At 40.2% G+C, this 16,461-nt stretch overlaps 1 protein-coding gene across 3 annotated transcripts in view; it reads right to left on the reverse strand.

The window, feature by feature from the left end:
- DIP2B (disco interacting protein 2 homolog B) overlaps positions 1–16,461 on the reverse strand; it is a 242,338-nt gene that overhangs the window by 27,864 nt on the left and 198,013 nt on the right. For all 3 annotated transcript variants that reach the window (XM_036992561.2, XM_036992559.2, XM_036992557.2), the window contains 7 exons: positions 15,345–15,459; positions 12,137–12,338; positions 7,246–7,355; positions 7,027–7,107; positions 3,869–3,992; positions 2,442–2,563; positions 1,122–1,233 (listed from right to left, as the gene is read on the reverse strand). In XM_036992561.2, the coding sequence (XP_036848456.1) occupies positions 1,122–1,233; positions 2,442–2,563; positions 3,869–3,992; positions 7,027–7,107; positions 7,246–7,355; positions 12,137–12,338; positions 15,345–15,459 (866 nt within the window). The remainder of the gene's footprint in view (positions 1–1,121; positions 1,234–2,441; positions 2,564–3,868; positions 3,993–7,026; positions 7,108–7,245; positions 7,356–12,136; positions 12,339–15,344; positions 15,460–16,461) is intronic.

The following is a 16,461-nucleotide window of genomic DNA, read 5'->3' on the forward strand; positions in this document are numbered from 1 at the left end:
GCTTTAAAAGTTGTTTTTCTCCAGGTTAACATGGAGATTTTTAAGAATGATAACCTAGAACTAGGAGTTATTTCCTTGCTCATTTATTTACATACCTCTCCCTTCCTCCAAATCTGCTTTATAAGTAAGTCAAAACCAAGGATGTCAAAGATGTCCCTGGCCCCAACCACGCCTCTTTAATGGCTGCTTTGGCTTTCTGGGTCAAGAAATAATTCTGACTCTGACTCTTAAATCTCTGTGTCACTGGGCGCCCACCTCTGGTCAAACCAAAGATTTTCTCTGTCACTTTCTACCCCCACCTTGTGTAGGGTAGGTAGGGTCAGTCATGTGCCTAAGAAACCTTTCTTTTGTCTATATCCCAGCCCACAATTCAGAATATCAAGTACAATAATCATAGTAGATCTGTCTGCATCATTACCACCAACTCAGTCCATCTGCGTCACACATTATTATGACTGTGCCTATGTCCTTAAGTAACAAATGCAAAAAATATGAGTTCAGCACCTGGCAGCCAATATGTGTCACCCTGCACGGAAACCCATATACACATCCTGATGTGACACTGTGGTCCACAAAAGGTAGGGAGGAGATTAATGGTTAAAAGGATGGGAATGGAGCCCAACTGACTGGGTTTGAATTTCAGCTCTGCCACTTACTTCCCCTCCCTCCCTGTACCTCAGTTTTCTTATCTGTAAAATGAAGATAAAAATAGCTCCAACTAGAGCCAGGTCTTATGACTCCTAGTCCAATGCTGTTTCAACTATATCACATCTGGAAGTCAAGGATCATCAGATCTTCTCAATATTTTATATGGCCTCATGTGTATATGGTCACATCGACAGAACCTAACCACTATTTGCTGGTGCCAAGAATAACAGCAGACATTTTTTGTTTCAAGAGTTCTTAGCATACTGCAGTCTGCTTCTTGGGACCTAGTTCCATAGTATCCAGCTCTTTGGAAACACAAGTTGACTAGGTAATTAAGTTTTGCCTCTGTCTTAGCAGATGGAATATGCTGCAACCGAAGAGCTATAAAAACATCTTTGGCATGAGAATCTAGGAAGTCTCAGGGAGTGAATGTTCTTTCTCCTTCAATAGCTCTAGACAAATCTCCTTGTCACCTGTATCAATGATGGTCGGCCAGGTTTTCACATCCACAGCTGCTGCTGCCTCTCGGGACCTCAGTAACCTCATTAAGGTCTGTGTGGTGAGAATGCACGCTGCTTTGCTCACCTAGAACACATGAACAGAAATAAGCACCAGGAGGCTTAGCCCCCAGGGAGCACCACAGGTTCTGGCTGCTGCTAAGAGCCACTCACACACCATACTGGACAGTATCAGTTTTCAAAGAACATTCACAGGAGCTCAGTGTTTCCCCTTACACTTGTCCTTCTGGAAATGTGTTATGCTTCACTGTCTCAGAATGATGCACTTGTTCACAATGCAAGTTAATGTTTACAACAGTGATTCCAAAATATTTCATAGCTATAATCTTAGTATGAATCTCCAAATCTCTTGGATTCACGAAGCCCAAAATAAAACGAAGAAGACGGATTCTGTGGTGCCTCAAGGAAGGGAAGGAGTCAGGGGATCATCTCCAAAGGAGTTGGTGTCTCCGGAGATCTGGTAAATGGTGAGACTCAGGGACCCAGAGCATATCCTGCATCTGAGTGGCTCTGTGTGCCCACAGAAACGAAGCTCTCCTGCACACACACTTCCACAGGGAAATGCAAGTGACCAGCTTCCCCCATCAACTGCGTCAACGGAAGGAAACCCTTCTCCCTGCTGTTCTGGCCTATTTTGCAGAATATAACCAGGGCATTTTGCTGAATTGGATTTTGTAATGACATCACCTATGGTTTTTCTAGTACAGACTCCAGCTGCTGATGGAGCAGCAGTTCTAAGAGAAACAAATATTACCTAAATTGGGATTTTGTAACTCTTTGCTCTAAAGTACATTAGGATATGACATACAGATTTGTCTTACTTTCCTCCATTTTCATATCCTGTAGAAATGTCTACCACCTCCAGAGCAAGATTTGGACATCTTTCAGCACTATACCAAGTGAATTTATAAAGCCAAACAAAATAAAAATGACCTAACACTGGGGAGAATTCAGTTTGGCATATAAAATTATCTTGGTTACTATGCAGAAAAAATATCAGAACATTTTTTATGAAGGGGAAAAAAACAAGGCTAATGGAGAATTACAAATGATGGCTTCGCCCCCTTTTAATGTTCATGATGAAGAAACAATTTTATAGCTTACCAATAACTATATTCCCATACTCCTTCACTGAGAGTGCTGGTTGGCCAGATAAAGGAAAAGGATGTAGTTTTCAGAAAACAGATTTGATTTGCTGACTCAACAGAATTGGAAAATTAGTAAGGATCCTTAGTTGATGACACAAAGATAAGGCAAGATACATTCGGCACTTACGTCAACAATCATGCGGACAGTGGGCAATGTGGCAGTGAGGTTCTGAGCATGAGGAGGCCGGACGGTCACAGGTATGCACCCCGCATACAGGCAGCCATAGAACGCAGCGATTAACTCGATGCCTGCCAGACAGAATCACTTAGCTGCCTATAGTCACCAAGAAACTAATAGGCAGATCTTTTATTTATGCAGTTTATTAAATCATGTGCCAGGTGGGTTATTTAGACCACAACTTAACAGAGACACTAGCAGAAGAAACTATTTAAATTAAGAAGGAATTGAAGGTAAAAAAGGAAGCATCAAATAAAACTTTGACTATAGAGAAGCCAAGAATAAATAAAAAGAAAGGAAGTCAGAAGTAAAGAAAACTCTTAAAAGGTTTCTTATGGAAGGTATTTTGGTATCATTACTTGGTACTACTTGGGAGGCAAAAACTGCAGAAATTAGGCTGCTTTAATGTGGGAAATAAAAGAATGGAGAAAGAAGGGATGAGGAACACCTCGGCTTTCTTGAAGTATCTAGAAGGCTGCTACATAGTGAAGAGCAATGAGACTTCTGCGATGTTGCTCCCTCAGTGGGTGCAGGCGTTAGGGAGGCAGAGCGTGATTCACTGTGAAGAAGACTACAGTATCAGGATGTGGAGGGTGGTTTCCTTGGGAAGTGCTCTGCTCCATCACCTTTGTCATTAACTGGTGGATGGAAGACAATCTCACAGGAATACTGCAGGAGGGATTCCTTTGCCAGATGACCTTTTCAGAAATCTTAGTATCATTGTCAATAAAATAGCATAGGGAGGGTCACAGAACAAAAAGAAGTAAGGGGGGATAAAAAACCAAAAGAAGGCTAGACATACGAGAGGGTTAGGTAGCATGAGAGAATAAAGAAAGGGACAATTCAAGTATTTCACTGGAAGTCTGAATATTTACACCAAACTGTCATCCAACGATTCTGAGTCCCTGTTACTGTGAAAAAGTTACTGAATTAAATTAGAGCAAGGAAGAAGAAAACAGCAATAATCTTGGAATGCTAAATGTCAAGCATATGAAGAATGTGGTGTCAAAAGAGGCTGTGCACATTTGGACCTGGGTGAAATGGTTCAGTTCCTGAACAATCCTAGAAACAAGGCATCTCTTTTGAGGGTTTCCAAAGGTCAGGAAGTCTTTTCATTCACTCATTCAATAGTTAACAGAATGCCAGGAATTATGCTAGATAGCATACAGAAAATATTAGAGGAGATGCGACCCATGTGGTTCCAGCAGAGCCACTGCGGCCGGGCTCCCATGTGCCTGTGTGCCTGTCTCCTGGGACTGGGAAGCGCTCAGCCTACGTGGTCCTGTCTGCTGGCCCCAAATCTCTGTCCTCTTACAGTTTGTCATCTGGCAGTGGGGCTTACGGGCTTAAGTTTAGTCTACCAACCCAACACTTACCAGGCGGATAGAGCAACACCACGTTGTCTCCCGCATTCAGATGTCCCTTATCACCAAGGACTGACGCGATCCTCTCTGCTCGCTTGTGAAGCTGAAGGCAACTGGCTGTGCACACTGTAGTTCCCTTTAAACACAAAACACATAAGTGGGTCAAAACTCAGGAAATATAACAGTAACAAGTAGAGCCAACTTGACATTTAAAAGGAAAGGATTATGCCTGGTAGATTCCTTAGCAAGGAAATCAATTCCAGTGAAAATTCCCTGGTACCAAAGACATATGTGGTATATTCCTTTTCTTGTTCAATGTCTGAAGGTACTTAGGGAATATTGATATTAACTTAAATCAAACATATGTATTTATAGTCTTTCTTGTAAGGTAGCTTCAAATATATAAATATAGAAATTATTTATTTAAATGAGGAAATAATAGTAAAGGGAAGGAAAATAAAGGAAATAAAAGTAGGATGAGGGCAGGAGTAAGCTCCAGACAATAAATGCTGGTCATGTGATTTGCTGCACACATAACACAAATTTGGCTGAGTTTCCAATGCAAAGACATAACAAAGACAGTAACAAGGAATCAGAGTCTACTAGCTAATAATAAAGATTAGCACATTAGGGGATGGCCAACTATTTCTGATCCTGAGAATACCTTCTCCTGCAGGCCTTCATAAATATCCTTACTGTTAATTCAAGTTTCACTGCACTGGGCTTTCTGACCCCCATTTCACGTGTAGAATATAGCACACATGTGAAAGGGCTTAAAATATGGACGTACAGTTAATGGGAAATTACAAAGCAAGCATCTGTGTAAGGAACCAGCATGACATGAAAAAGACCACTGCCAGCTGCTCAAAAGCACCCCCACAGGTGGCCTCCCTGCCACCCCAGCCTTCTCTTTCCCTCCTTAGCTAACTACTATCTTGACTTTGTAATGTTAACCACTGATTTCTTTCTTTTTTTCTCATTTTACCACCTGTGAAATACTCAACTTTATGTAAATAAATTGTGCTGTATATACTTTCATGTTTTGCTTCCTTCTCCCAAAATTATTTTAAGAGTCACCTATGCCACATCTACAGAATTCATTCATATTTGTTCCTATATAGTATTTAACTGCATGAACAATATATGACAATTTATTTATCCATTCTACTGTTGATGATAATGCCATTCCTAAACATGTATCCTGGCGCATAAATATATCAGTTTTTGTAGGGTGCAGACCTAGAAATGGAATTGCTGGGTCATTGGGTATGCCCATCTTCAAGTTTAATGGATAATACCAAATGATTTAATGTGCTGTTTCTTTTAAAAATGACTTTTTTATTTCACTAATACTAAGTAGTACATGTTCAACGTAGAAAATATAGATAAGTAAATATAAGATGAAATCACTTTAGCAGTTTGATTTTCCTGTTTTTCTTTAAAAAATTAGTATATATCATATATAAATTCACATGCAACAGTTTTTTAAGGGATTATATTATACTACCTGCCAGAGGCTGTGTAGCACATTAGTTAAGAATGTGGGCTCAGAACCAAGTTTGGGTTCATATAAAAGAGCTGATTTCCCAATCCTACTACTTTTTAGCCCTGTGACATCAGCCAAGTTACTTTATGTCTCTGTGTCTCTGTTTCCTCAACCTTAAAATGAACTACAAAATATAAAGCACCCAGCAAAGAGCTTTCAGTAATTATTCAATTATTTTTAAAGTTTTATACCCTACTTTTTTCCACTTATACATATATTGTATGAATATTTTCTGGGTCATCAAATATTCTTCTATAACACTGTTTTGAATGGCTGCATAGTATTTCATCATGTTGATATGCCATAATTTATTTAGCTAATTGTCTATTGTTGGACATTTAGGCTATAACACTAAGATGAGTATTCCTTTGGCTAAAGTCAAGGTTAAATTATAAAGCCATTTCTTACAACATTCCTCTTTTTGGTTCACGGTACAGCAGCAAATTAAACTTTAGTAAAAATAATTTTCTGGGCATGAGGGAATAATGTTGTATGGTTACTAAGCTTTCTGGTGATCTGGGCTATTTCAAGGTAAAATGTTGGAATATGCAGGAGAATAAACAGACTACCTGTCTTTTAGTCATCCCTACGTACTATTTTTCTGACCAAGAAACAAATTTAACCTTATGCTCACTAACAAATACCTGGGGGGTATAGAATTCACGGGGCTGTAGCTTTAATTGTAGCCAACCTGGGAGATGGAGAGGGGAAGCAAGCTGGATTGACATGGCCTCTAATGAATCCATGGGCATAAAGAGAAGCCCACTTCATGCAGAGGTGGAGCAAGGAAATCTCAAAGTTTTTTGCCAGAGCAATGATTCTCAAGATTTTTAACAACTTTTCACCATGTGTGAAAATTACTATCATTAATTTTATCATATAAATGCTAAAGGTGTGTGTATATGTGTATGTGTATGTGTATAAAATATATCAGAATCTAGGGGGGCCCTGGCAGCAGGGGACAATTTGGAAAAATCCCCTGAGATTCCAAAGGCCCTCCAATATTGCCCCTGCTGGTGAGAAACACTGTTATATGCCATGGTCACAGTACTTTTAAACCTCTGACTCAGCCATTAACATAAATAACAGCAGACTCCAACAGAATGCATAACTTAAAAAATATAGTACTATGGTGAACTATCTATTAGAAAGTAGTAATTAAATGTACTCTTGAATAATATTCAATTTACTTTTTAATCTTTTAGCAATAAATCATTTAAGTGTATTCTAAGAATAACTGTGTCTATTGAGATGTTGGTCTAAAGTAATTTTCCTTCTGGTGGAAATCAAAGAATTAAAAGTCAAATTGGGTAAAAAAGTATTATGACATAATGTATTCCATACATCTGCAGATCTATGTAATTGCACTGTTGGTCCCACTGTTCCTATCAGAACTGAATAAAGATGACGCGTTTGTAACACAAGAAGAGGCAGTATTAAATAACACTCCAAAAGGCCTCCTTTCAACCTTGGAGTCGATTGCACAATTAGTCCTCCTATGTCAAAACAAGGAAAAAGCAATAAAGTAGTTGGCAACAGAAATTTTCTGATAAAAGAGATCATGAGTGCCTAAGGGACTCCCCCAATATGTGACTGATTAGATACACAACTGAATTTTTAATACCTTGGCATTCAACAGCATGAAGAGTACATGGTCAGGAGTTGCCTGGGCTCGCCACTGTAAAATCTCTGCCAGAAACTGGTGCTGAGGTCATAAAGCAGAAAAAAGAATCAGGATCAGCAACTTTTTAGAAGTTGGGTAATGCATCTCCCATCTACTTCTTGAAGTGTCAGTTTCTGTCCTTGAGTTGTTTGTAAAAATCAACATTTCTTGAACACTTACCTTCCTCACTAAATCATTCTCTTCAATTTGTCCAAGATCCCTTCCTGCAGCTTGTGCTATGCGTTTTCCAGCAACCAGATTCCCAACCATCACAGAAGCAGGGCCCACACCTGTAAGTAAAGGTGACAATCAACTCTCTGGAGATGGTAATTCAAGCTACATACCTCCAAAGCATTTCCAGACTGACCCAACCTAGTGCAAATGTTTATTCAACAATACTGACTGGGGACTCTTCAGAGCACTGGGACAGGAGCAAACGTGACACCAGCTTGTATTCCAGTGGGGAGGCCAAGTAGAAAGTTATACACAAATAAATCATCTCAGGGAGGAGTAAGTACTAGAAAAACACAAAACAGACCCATGGGAGAGACCCTGTCTGGAGCGGAGGGGAGCAGATGGGCTCCTGCAGCGGGGTATAGGGAGGTTTTCACTACAAGGAGGTGACCAGTGACTGCATTGGTTCCTACTGAGAAGTAATGCTACCTGCTCTGATCACGATATAATCCTAAAGGTGGGTTTAACAGTAATGAATATCTGGCCTAGAAAGAAATCTGCGATTTATGAGGATTGAGTGAGTTCATTAGAAATATCAGAAGTGCTTTATTAAAAGCGACTAGTAACACCCATATTGTGGGACATTCTACAGGACAATTGGCTGGGACTCTCTGAAAACATCCATGTCTTGAGGACAAAATAAGGCTGGGAACTTCTAAATTAAAGCAAATTTAGTCAAATCTAATACATGACCTTCACTGGATGCTGGATCTTTAAAAAAATAAACTACAATGAACAAGTGGAGAAATCGGAATATGGACTGTGTATCATTAGATGATACCATTACATTAAGGTTAAATTTCTTAACAGGATAGCTAACGGCTTTGTGGTTGATTAGGAAAATTTCAGGAGAATGTTTCTGTTCACTGCAGGTACACTGCTGAAGTACTTACACTGAAATGTCATGCTGCCTGCAATTCACTTTGAAAAAGTTCATTAAAAGCAATGTTAACAATTGGTAAATCTAGGGGAAGGCTTATAGGTATTGATTACAGTATTCTTTCAGTTTTTCCATTGGTTTGACACTTTGAAATAAAAAGGGAGAACTCTCACTCTCAAGAAAACAGTGTTAGGTTGCTGTACGCCTTTCCTGGTGGCCACTTAAAGATTCTATTGTACCCAATTAAGATGGCTCAAATATAACAAAACTTACTGCCAGCTGGGTTTTCAAATATGCTGATGCTACACTTGGGTTAATAACCAAATTAATTTACCAAATATGTTGATTCAGTTGAATATACGGAAACAGCTGGAACAAAATCACTTAAATCACAGAATCATTTGAAATATTGGGTGGGGAAGCTGGGTAAAGAGTATAGGGAATCCTTTACACTATTTGGCAACTTTTTATAAGTGTAAAATTAATTCAAAATGAATAGTTTAAAAAAATACTCAAAAATGGTTCAAGTACTCCAACACTGTGACTGTTGGACTTCAGTCTACAAAGCATCTACTGCAATTTTAAGTATAATAAGCTAAATTCCTTTCTAAGAAACCACATAATGAGTTACAGATATATCATACTGGAGGTAGCCTTTTATGTAGCCAGGACTCAGAACGTATTTGACTGTATAAATTGCCCAATCCTGGATTCACTCTGGAAAATTAATGAAGGCGTGACATTTAAAAAAATGAAATTTTCAGAGTGGTTTAAAACAACAAAAATAATTGAACAGCAAGTTCTTAAGGTCTTCTGTGTGTATTTCTTGAGTCTGGAGGTCACAGGGAATGAAAAATAACTGAAAGCAGTTAACATCTAGGAGGTGAACTGCTAATACTCTGCTGTCCCTATAAATATGCATTCTTATTTTTCCCACAAAATTCTGTATATTTCCTGTGGCAAAGACTGGTAGTCATCAATCCCAATATCCAGTCTCCTCTTCTTCCTCAGTAACAGAACCCCCAGTTTTTCATTGGGCAAGTGCCTGGAATAAAGACTATATTCTTTAGTGTGGGAGAATAATATGTAAAAGAAAGGAGTATATACAATTTCTTGAAAATATGCTTCAAATACGTTCTTTGCCTTGTCCTCCCACCTGTAACTGGAATGCAGGAATGACGGCTGGAGGTCAAGGAGCCTGACTGGACTCACAGGCGGTATGGTCAGGATGGCTGTGGCATGTTGCTTTATTGTCTCACAACCCTACCTTACCTCCCTGTCCCTGCTGAGATTATAGAGAGGAGTACACCTCTGCTCCACTGACCCTGGACATGGTCTGACTTGTTTTGGACAATGAAATGTTAGGAGACATGACACAAACAGAAGCTTGAAATATGCTTCTGCGGTTTGGCTCACCTTCTTGCTTTTGCCATCTGCCTTAAGAAAAATACGATCCAGTAGCCATAAAATGGCCCAGGACCAAAAATATGGTCCTATGAAGAGGAGACACATGGAACAGCTCCAACCCAACCTTCAACCTGAAGCCCAGCCAAGCCCAGCTGGTTTCAGCCAAGCCCAGCAGATCCACATTCCCCAGTAAAAAATAACTGTTCTTATTTTCAGCCACTGAATTTTAGGGTTACTTGTTGGGCAGTATGTCTGTAATAGCTGTTGACTGATACAATGTCAGAGCAAAAAGACGGGAAGCTGAAAGCACAATGACTGAAGAGCTGTCATCCTAGCTCTGGATTTTTTTGCCTGAGAGAAAAATAAACTTGTCTCTTGTTCAAGCAGCCGTCATGTTTTTCTGGAACTTACAGGGAAAACCAACCTGAACAGATTCTCTTTCTTTATACCACAGCTCTACGGCATCTCAGTGACATTTTTGTCACTGGGTCACCTTAACACGTTTTCCATCTTCCTTTTCCTCTCCTTTCCTTCCTTACCTCATTCCTGCCCATCTTCACTTCCCTGCATCCTGCTAAGCCCAATCTCCCATGCTATCTCCACACATCATCTCCACCTCACCTATGCCAGGACTTCAAACTGCTTTGGCTCAACCCATGTGCAGCCCACTAAGATCTCAGCAGGCAATCCCAACAGATAGCAAAGATACAGAATCCAAACCCAGAGCTGCCTCCAGACAGAGGGGTGCTGGAGCTTTGGAGTACATTTTTATACAGGCTTATCATTTAACAAAATTGGTTTAAATCTGACTGGCAAAGCAATGTTTTCAGAATCTTCTTTCTATGTAAGTAGCATCTTTTCAGCATCTACTATGACATGAATGTTTTGTTAAAAGAATCCTAGATTAAATGCTATTTAAAATAGGATTTCCCTCAAATGACAATGACTGTAGGATTTCAGTGTAACAGGATTTGTGATGGAGAATGATTTGTGTGTTACACATCTGTCAGGCATTTAGGCAGGTAATATGAAAATACTTCTTTTTATACATCTTGATTAGTAATATATGGGATTCTTGATTTTGACTGGCCCTTTATAGAGTATTAGTCTCCATAAACTCTTATTTCCACTAGCAGAAACTGATAAATATCAGATATACTTTAGGTCCATACACACTGTTACTAAGATAACGTTAGCTGATGAGGTAACAATAATATGGAAGCAAACAACTGTGATGTGACCTTCATCCACCAGACCACTGAAGTAATGGCTGTAGAGCAGAGTATGTTAATATTTTGTCATCCTGATCAATATATCCTAGCAAGTCAGAAGCTTACCTTGTATTTTAGAATTGTACATTGTGTTAACCTTTCAGCAAAAACCTTCTTACAGAAATAGAGTTAAGTGCCATACTTCCCCTTCCCTTGCTAATCTTGCCACTGTCACCTTCTCTTCCCAACGTATTTGGAAGCCGACATGCTACATGTACAGAGAGAGAGAGAGAGAGAGAGAGAGAGAGAGAGAGAGAGAGAGAGAGAGAGAGAGAGAGAGTGTGTGTGTGTGTAAAGGCCAGATTTTGGCTCCCACATGTTTTCAGACACATAGGAAACTTAGATGTCTCTTATTAACTTCTCTATTAAAATGAAAATCATCAATAAAATGTAATGATTTCACATTGGATAGAAGAGCTATTTTACCATGATTGGCCATTAATCAATTACTCCTGCCTTTAGCCTCCCACACAGCCCTGTAACCTATGCTGCTTTTAATAGGCAAAAAGGTTAAACTATTTAGCTTTTTTCTTTTTTCCATATGGAGATTCACATACTCTTATTTGCATCTTGAATTCATAGGAATATGGCAAATGCAAAGCATTCCATTTATCTTGTGCTTAAAAACCAGAAAATTTCTGAAGTAAGCATCTTGCTGCCCAGAGGTGGTACAGGCCCCGATCAGACCCCTGAAGCTTTGAAAAAGGAATGAGGAGGAATCTAAGTAAGAGATTCCCAACAGAAAGGCTTCATATAACATAGTGATTCAGAGTGTGGATTTTTAGAATCAGAATTAGTGTGCATCTCAGTTCTGGCCACTATCTATATTTTGGGCACAATTCTTAACTTTTCTGAACTTTACTTTCTAGAGCTGGGTGCAAAACTTTAGGATCACATATGCACAATGCTGAGCTAGTATTTGGCTTTCAGTAAGCACTCCATCAACACTAGTGTTTATTATTACCAGAACTTTCTCTCATAGGACTTACCTTATTCTAGTTCCACAAGTGGGATTTTGATCATCTTAACCCCATACCTTACACCCAGAGGAAACAGAGGCACACTACTGACAATTACTCAGTGAGGGGAGCCAAAAGTAAACCCGGAGAACCTATTCAGCAGGGTCTTGATCCTCCCTGCTTTTGGTTAGCTGATGCCATTTTTGTATTAACTAGTTTTTGTAAAATCTAATTCTAGAGAGAGAATCATGCTTTCCTAAAAAAACTCAGCTTCTTCAAGTTACGATTTTAATGTTATGTCTTCAAAGGCAGCATAGTACCTGGTTGCTTTTGCCGGGGTTTTGGCAAGTTGGTCACACATGTATGTGGGCACATGAGGATATTGCAAGGATGCAGTGATCCCTCCAGAAAGAGCTGTTTTGTCTGAGATATGTGGATCCCTCCTAGTGGAGTTTTTGGCAATGTATTGGCAGGCACCAAAGCAAGGCAATAAACCCCGACCTGATGAATGCTATCAATTGCCTAGAAAATACAAAGAAAAATACTGAGATTAATTTTACTACATTTGACATCCTCCTAACATAGTCCAGTATTCTACTTCAGGATTTTTCTTTCTCTATCCATTCTAGGTCTAGCATCTGGTAGATTATTAAGAGCCCATACATCTAAAGCAATGGTAGAGATCAACAGAAGAGGGATAAGATACAATCCAAATGGATAGGGCTGGATACTGATTTGCAAGTGTCCATATGTATCTTAAGTGATAATGTCAAAAACCTAGAAGTTTGTTTTGGTTCTTTTAACTTTTTAGCTGTTCAACACAGCTCAAGTACATAGAAGCAAAGTGTATGAACACAACAGAAGTGGCTCCTTAAGTGACTCACCAAGTTATCAGGAATCCCCTCTGCAAAACTCCTGGGCAAGGCCACCGGCTCCCTCAGTACACTTTCGCTCCCAGCTGCATACCGGTGCACATGCCGAGCATCGCTGTGCCTGCTTCTATACCTTTTATGCCAGTTCTTATTACTTATTCAAATAACTTAACTATTATATTAATTGATAAAATGAGTACAAAATGACAGACTTACACTTTGAAAAGGCACATTAAAGGTGAGCTCCTAAAAAAACTACATATGGTTGAAATATATAGGCAAGCTAGTTCTAAAAGGTAAGGATTATGTACTGAATCCTAGTCCCATTTCAAATACTTGCATTCTAGTCTAACTTAAAGGAAGTAAAGGCATAAACCAAAGACCATGCATTCTCATATAGTTTATGGAAGTAAACTGACATGGAACTCAAACTGGCGCATTCATATACACACTACTCTACAGCAAAAGAATGCACATTATTTATAGGTTTTATGTTGAAATATAGTACTTGAAGAATTTCTCATTTTTTGATTTTCTGCTTCACCACCTTTTAAAATGAACTGACCAGCTATTAATATTGGTCCCAAACATAACCAGTTGAGAGGGTTTTATTGTATTACCCATAAGTCTTACTGAAAAGGAACCTTGGAAGAATGGACCAATAGTCATAAAAGACTTACATTAAAACAACTTGAAAGGGCAAAGGAAGAACTTGAACATCATTCCTCACACTACCCTACTAATCAGCAGAGACAACTGGGAAGTGGAGAGTCTGGCAGAGTCCCTAAATCTCTGTATTTTATAAAATACAGAACACTGGCAAATGTATGACATGTAACCTGGATGCCCCTGGAAGCATACCATCTGGTAAGTCATCTACTGTCCACTTTCCTTAAAAGGTGCTGAGCTAGGTATTTAGTTTGTATTATACATAGACCTGGAATTAAACCTCTGGGCTCTAACCTACCAAAACATATGGTGTCCTTACTGTTCTACAGATCTGAATGCTCCAAGCTGAGAAGCTACAAAAACCAGGAAAATAATGCCCTCTTCTTTCATGCCCATATCAGACCCAAAGTGACTTTTACAAGAATTTGGATGAGTAAGTTAGCACTGCATTTAATTCCTATGGCTGCGTTCCAGGGAAAATTAACAAATATCTTGGGGATTTTCAGTTTTCTCTAATTTTCAGGAAAAAATGTATAATTCACCACAACATTCTACCATTATGCCCCAAAGTTCACTCTGAATAAGCATATTTTTTGTTTGAAAATATGAATGGCATGAAAACTATTCTCTTTGCAGGTCTGATTCTCAGCTGTCTTTCAGAAATCTGCCCAGTCCTACCTTCTTCATACTCTTTTCTGGCTAGTCTAACTTCAGTAGATTATCTTTCTCTTCTTTCCACTACAGATGACCTCTGCTATACCAGCTGATGGTTAAGAATCACAGATGCCTAGGACAGGAAGAAATCTTAAGCCATCTCTCCCTACCACTCATCTCATGTTTGCATCATTCCTATATTAACAATTAGCTGGCAGGGAATACATCCAAATGCCCGAAGCAGATGAAGCATAGATGCTGGCAACACCTCCAAGTAACATATAAGTTTCTCTGGCAAGGATTGTCCATGTTTTCTTTGGACTGTACGTTTACCTACTGAGCCTACTAGATGACATGTGGGCAGAGCTGTCAGGCTCAGGGACTGAGCAGTGAACACAAGAGATAAAGTCTTGGCTCTCATGGGTCTTAACAGTAGGTATGGAAAACAATAAATACAAACATACTTAAATAGTGATAAATACCAAGTAGAAAAATACAGAAGAGAGGGTCAAACAGTAAAAGGGAGTGTTATTTAACATACACTGGGCCTCTGTATGGGAGATTATACTCATGAGGCTGATTTCTGATGTTAAAAATAGTCACTATATCATTTACTGAATGCACACCATATACCCAAAATAATTATCTCATTTAATCTTTCCAGTATCTCTGTAGGGTAATTTTATCCCCATGGTACAGGTTAGGGAATAAGATCAGTGAGGTTAAGTAACTTGCTTAAAGGCACTTATCTGGTAAGGAGTGGAGCTGAGATTCAAAATCTATCATTCTAAATGAAGATGAGGCTCTTCTTCGTCATTCCATCCTGCCCCACAACAAAAAACACATCCTTATACTGAGCCCAGACTTTTCTCCTTCTAGGTAGTTTATTATACCTAGATCTCTAAATGTACAGCAAAGCTCCTTCAGAGCAAGAGTAACATCTTCTTGGGTCCCTTGTAGTCTAGACACCACTTAGAGCAGTCAGACCACCGCCATTGGTAAGTGGATGCATGACTGTCACGGATGTGTTCCTCACATGGACAGGTAAAAACTTCTATGGGGAGTAAACACTCAGGCACATAAAAAGTGGAAGACTTTGCCAAGGCAAATCGATTCAACTGCTGTTGGCAACCTGACCAGAGAAATACATATGGTCCACAGGGAGACATGTTATCAATTACCTGATTTTGCTAATGGCACCCAGAATACCTGAGTCGTGATTGGTGAGAGAAAAATAAGGTAGCACGACTGGCCCTCGGAGAAAACGCTTACACAGTGGCTGCTGCCACCCCGGTGACGAGGCCAGCCTGCCCGGACCCCCAGGTGGGCTCACCTGCAGCACACGGCTCATCCACTGGAAACTGTCTTCCTCTGAGGCGTCGGGTCTTTGTTCCGCAACCACCACAATGCGCTCATCATAAAACACAGACACAGAAAACACAGCAATTCTAAGAGAGACAGATCAAACACGTCAGGACTCCTTTCACAACCAGTCCTACTTGCTTTGCTCAACTGGAATCACAGAGGACACATCCCCACCACACTACCCAGAAATGGGCAGTTTAGAAAAGAAAATGTCTCCATCAGTATCATCAAAACAAGGACTCAGAAAACACGTATTAATAGTGGGACATAGTGATAAATAAGACAAAGTCCCTGTCTTCATGGAGTTTGCATGTCAGAGAGACTGAACAAATAAATAGAAAAGAATGTCATGTTGAAATATACACTAGGAAGAAAACCAGGGCAGGGCAAGGGGTGGAGCGCCCTGCTGAAGGCAGGGTGGTTGGGGAGCGCCTCCCCGAGGAGTGGACACTGAGCAGAGACCTGAATGAAGTGAGGACGCGAGCCATGCGAAGATCTGGAGGAAGAGGTTTCCGGGCAGAAGGAACGGAAAGCGAAAAGGTTCTGAGGTAGGAACGAGCTTGGCAGGTTTGAGGAACAGCAAGAAGGCCAGTGTGCCTGGAGGAGTGGTGAAGCAGAGAGTGGTGGGGAGAGGTCAGAGCACGGCCAGGGCGTCCAGAGGGCCCGGTCAGCCAAGGGGTAGGGGATGTTCTGAGTGAGGTCTCCGCTCAAACGTCCCCTTACGAGTGAGGCATTCCCAGACCACCCTATACAAACTGGCAAGCACACTCCCACCCACCCCATCTTTTCTACACAGCATTATTGCCACCTCACATGTTACCTAGTTCCCTGTCTCTGTGGTTACTGCCTGCTTCCCCCAGTGAGAACGCGAACTTCCCAAGGGCAGAAGCTTGGCCTGCTTTGTTTATTGCCACACTCAGCATCTAGAACAGGGGCATACAGTTGGCACCCAATAAATAATTGTTAAATGACTGCATGAAAGAATGGGAAGCCATTGAAACACTTAAATGTCAGGACACCTAAGCTTCCTCCTTCATCCACACATATTTATTGAACACCTACTGTGTGCCAGGCACTGTGCTGGA

This window comes from Manis javanica, chromosome 10 (assembly GCF_040802235.1).
Source record: "Manis javanica isolate MJ-LG chromosome 10, MJ_LKY, whole genome shotgun sequence".
NCBI lineage: Eukaryota > Metazoa > Chordata > Mammalia > Pholidota > Manidae > Manis > Manis javanica.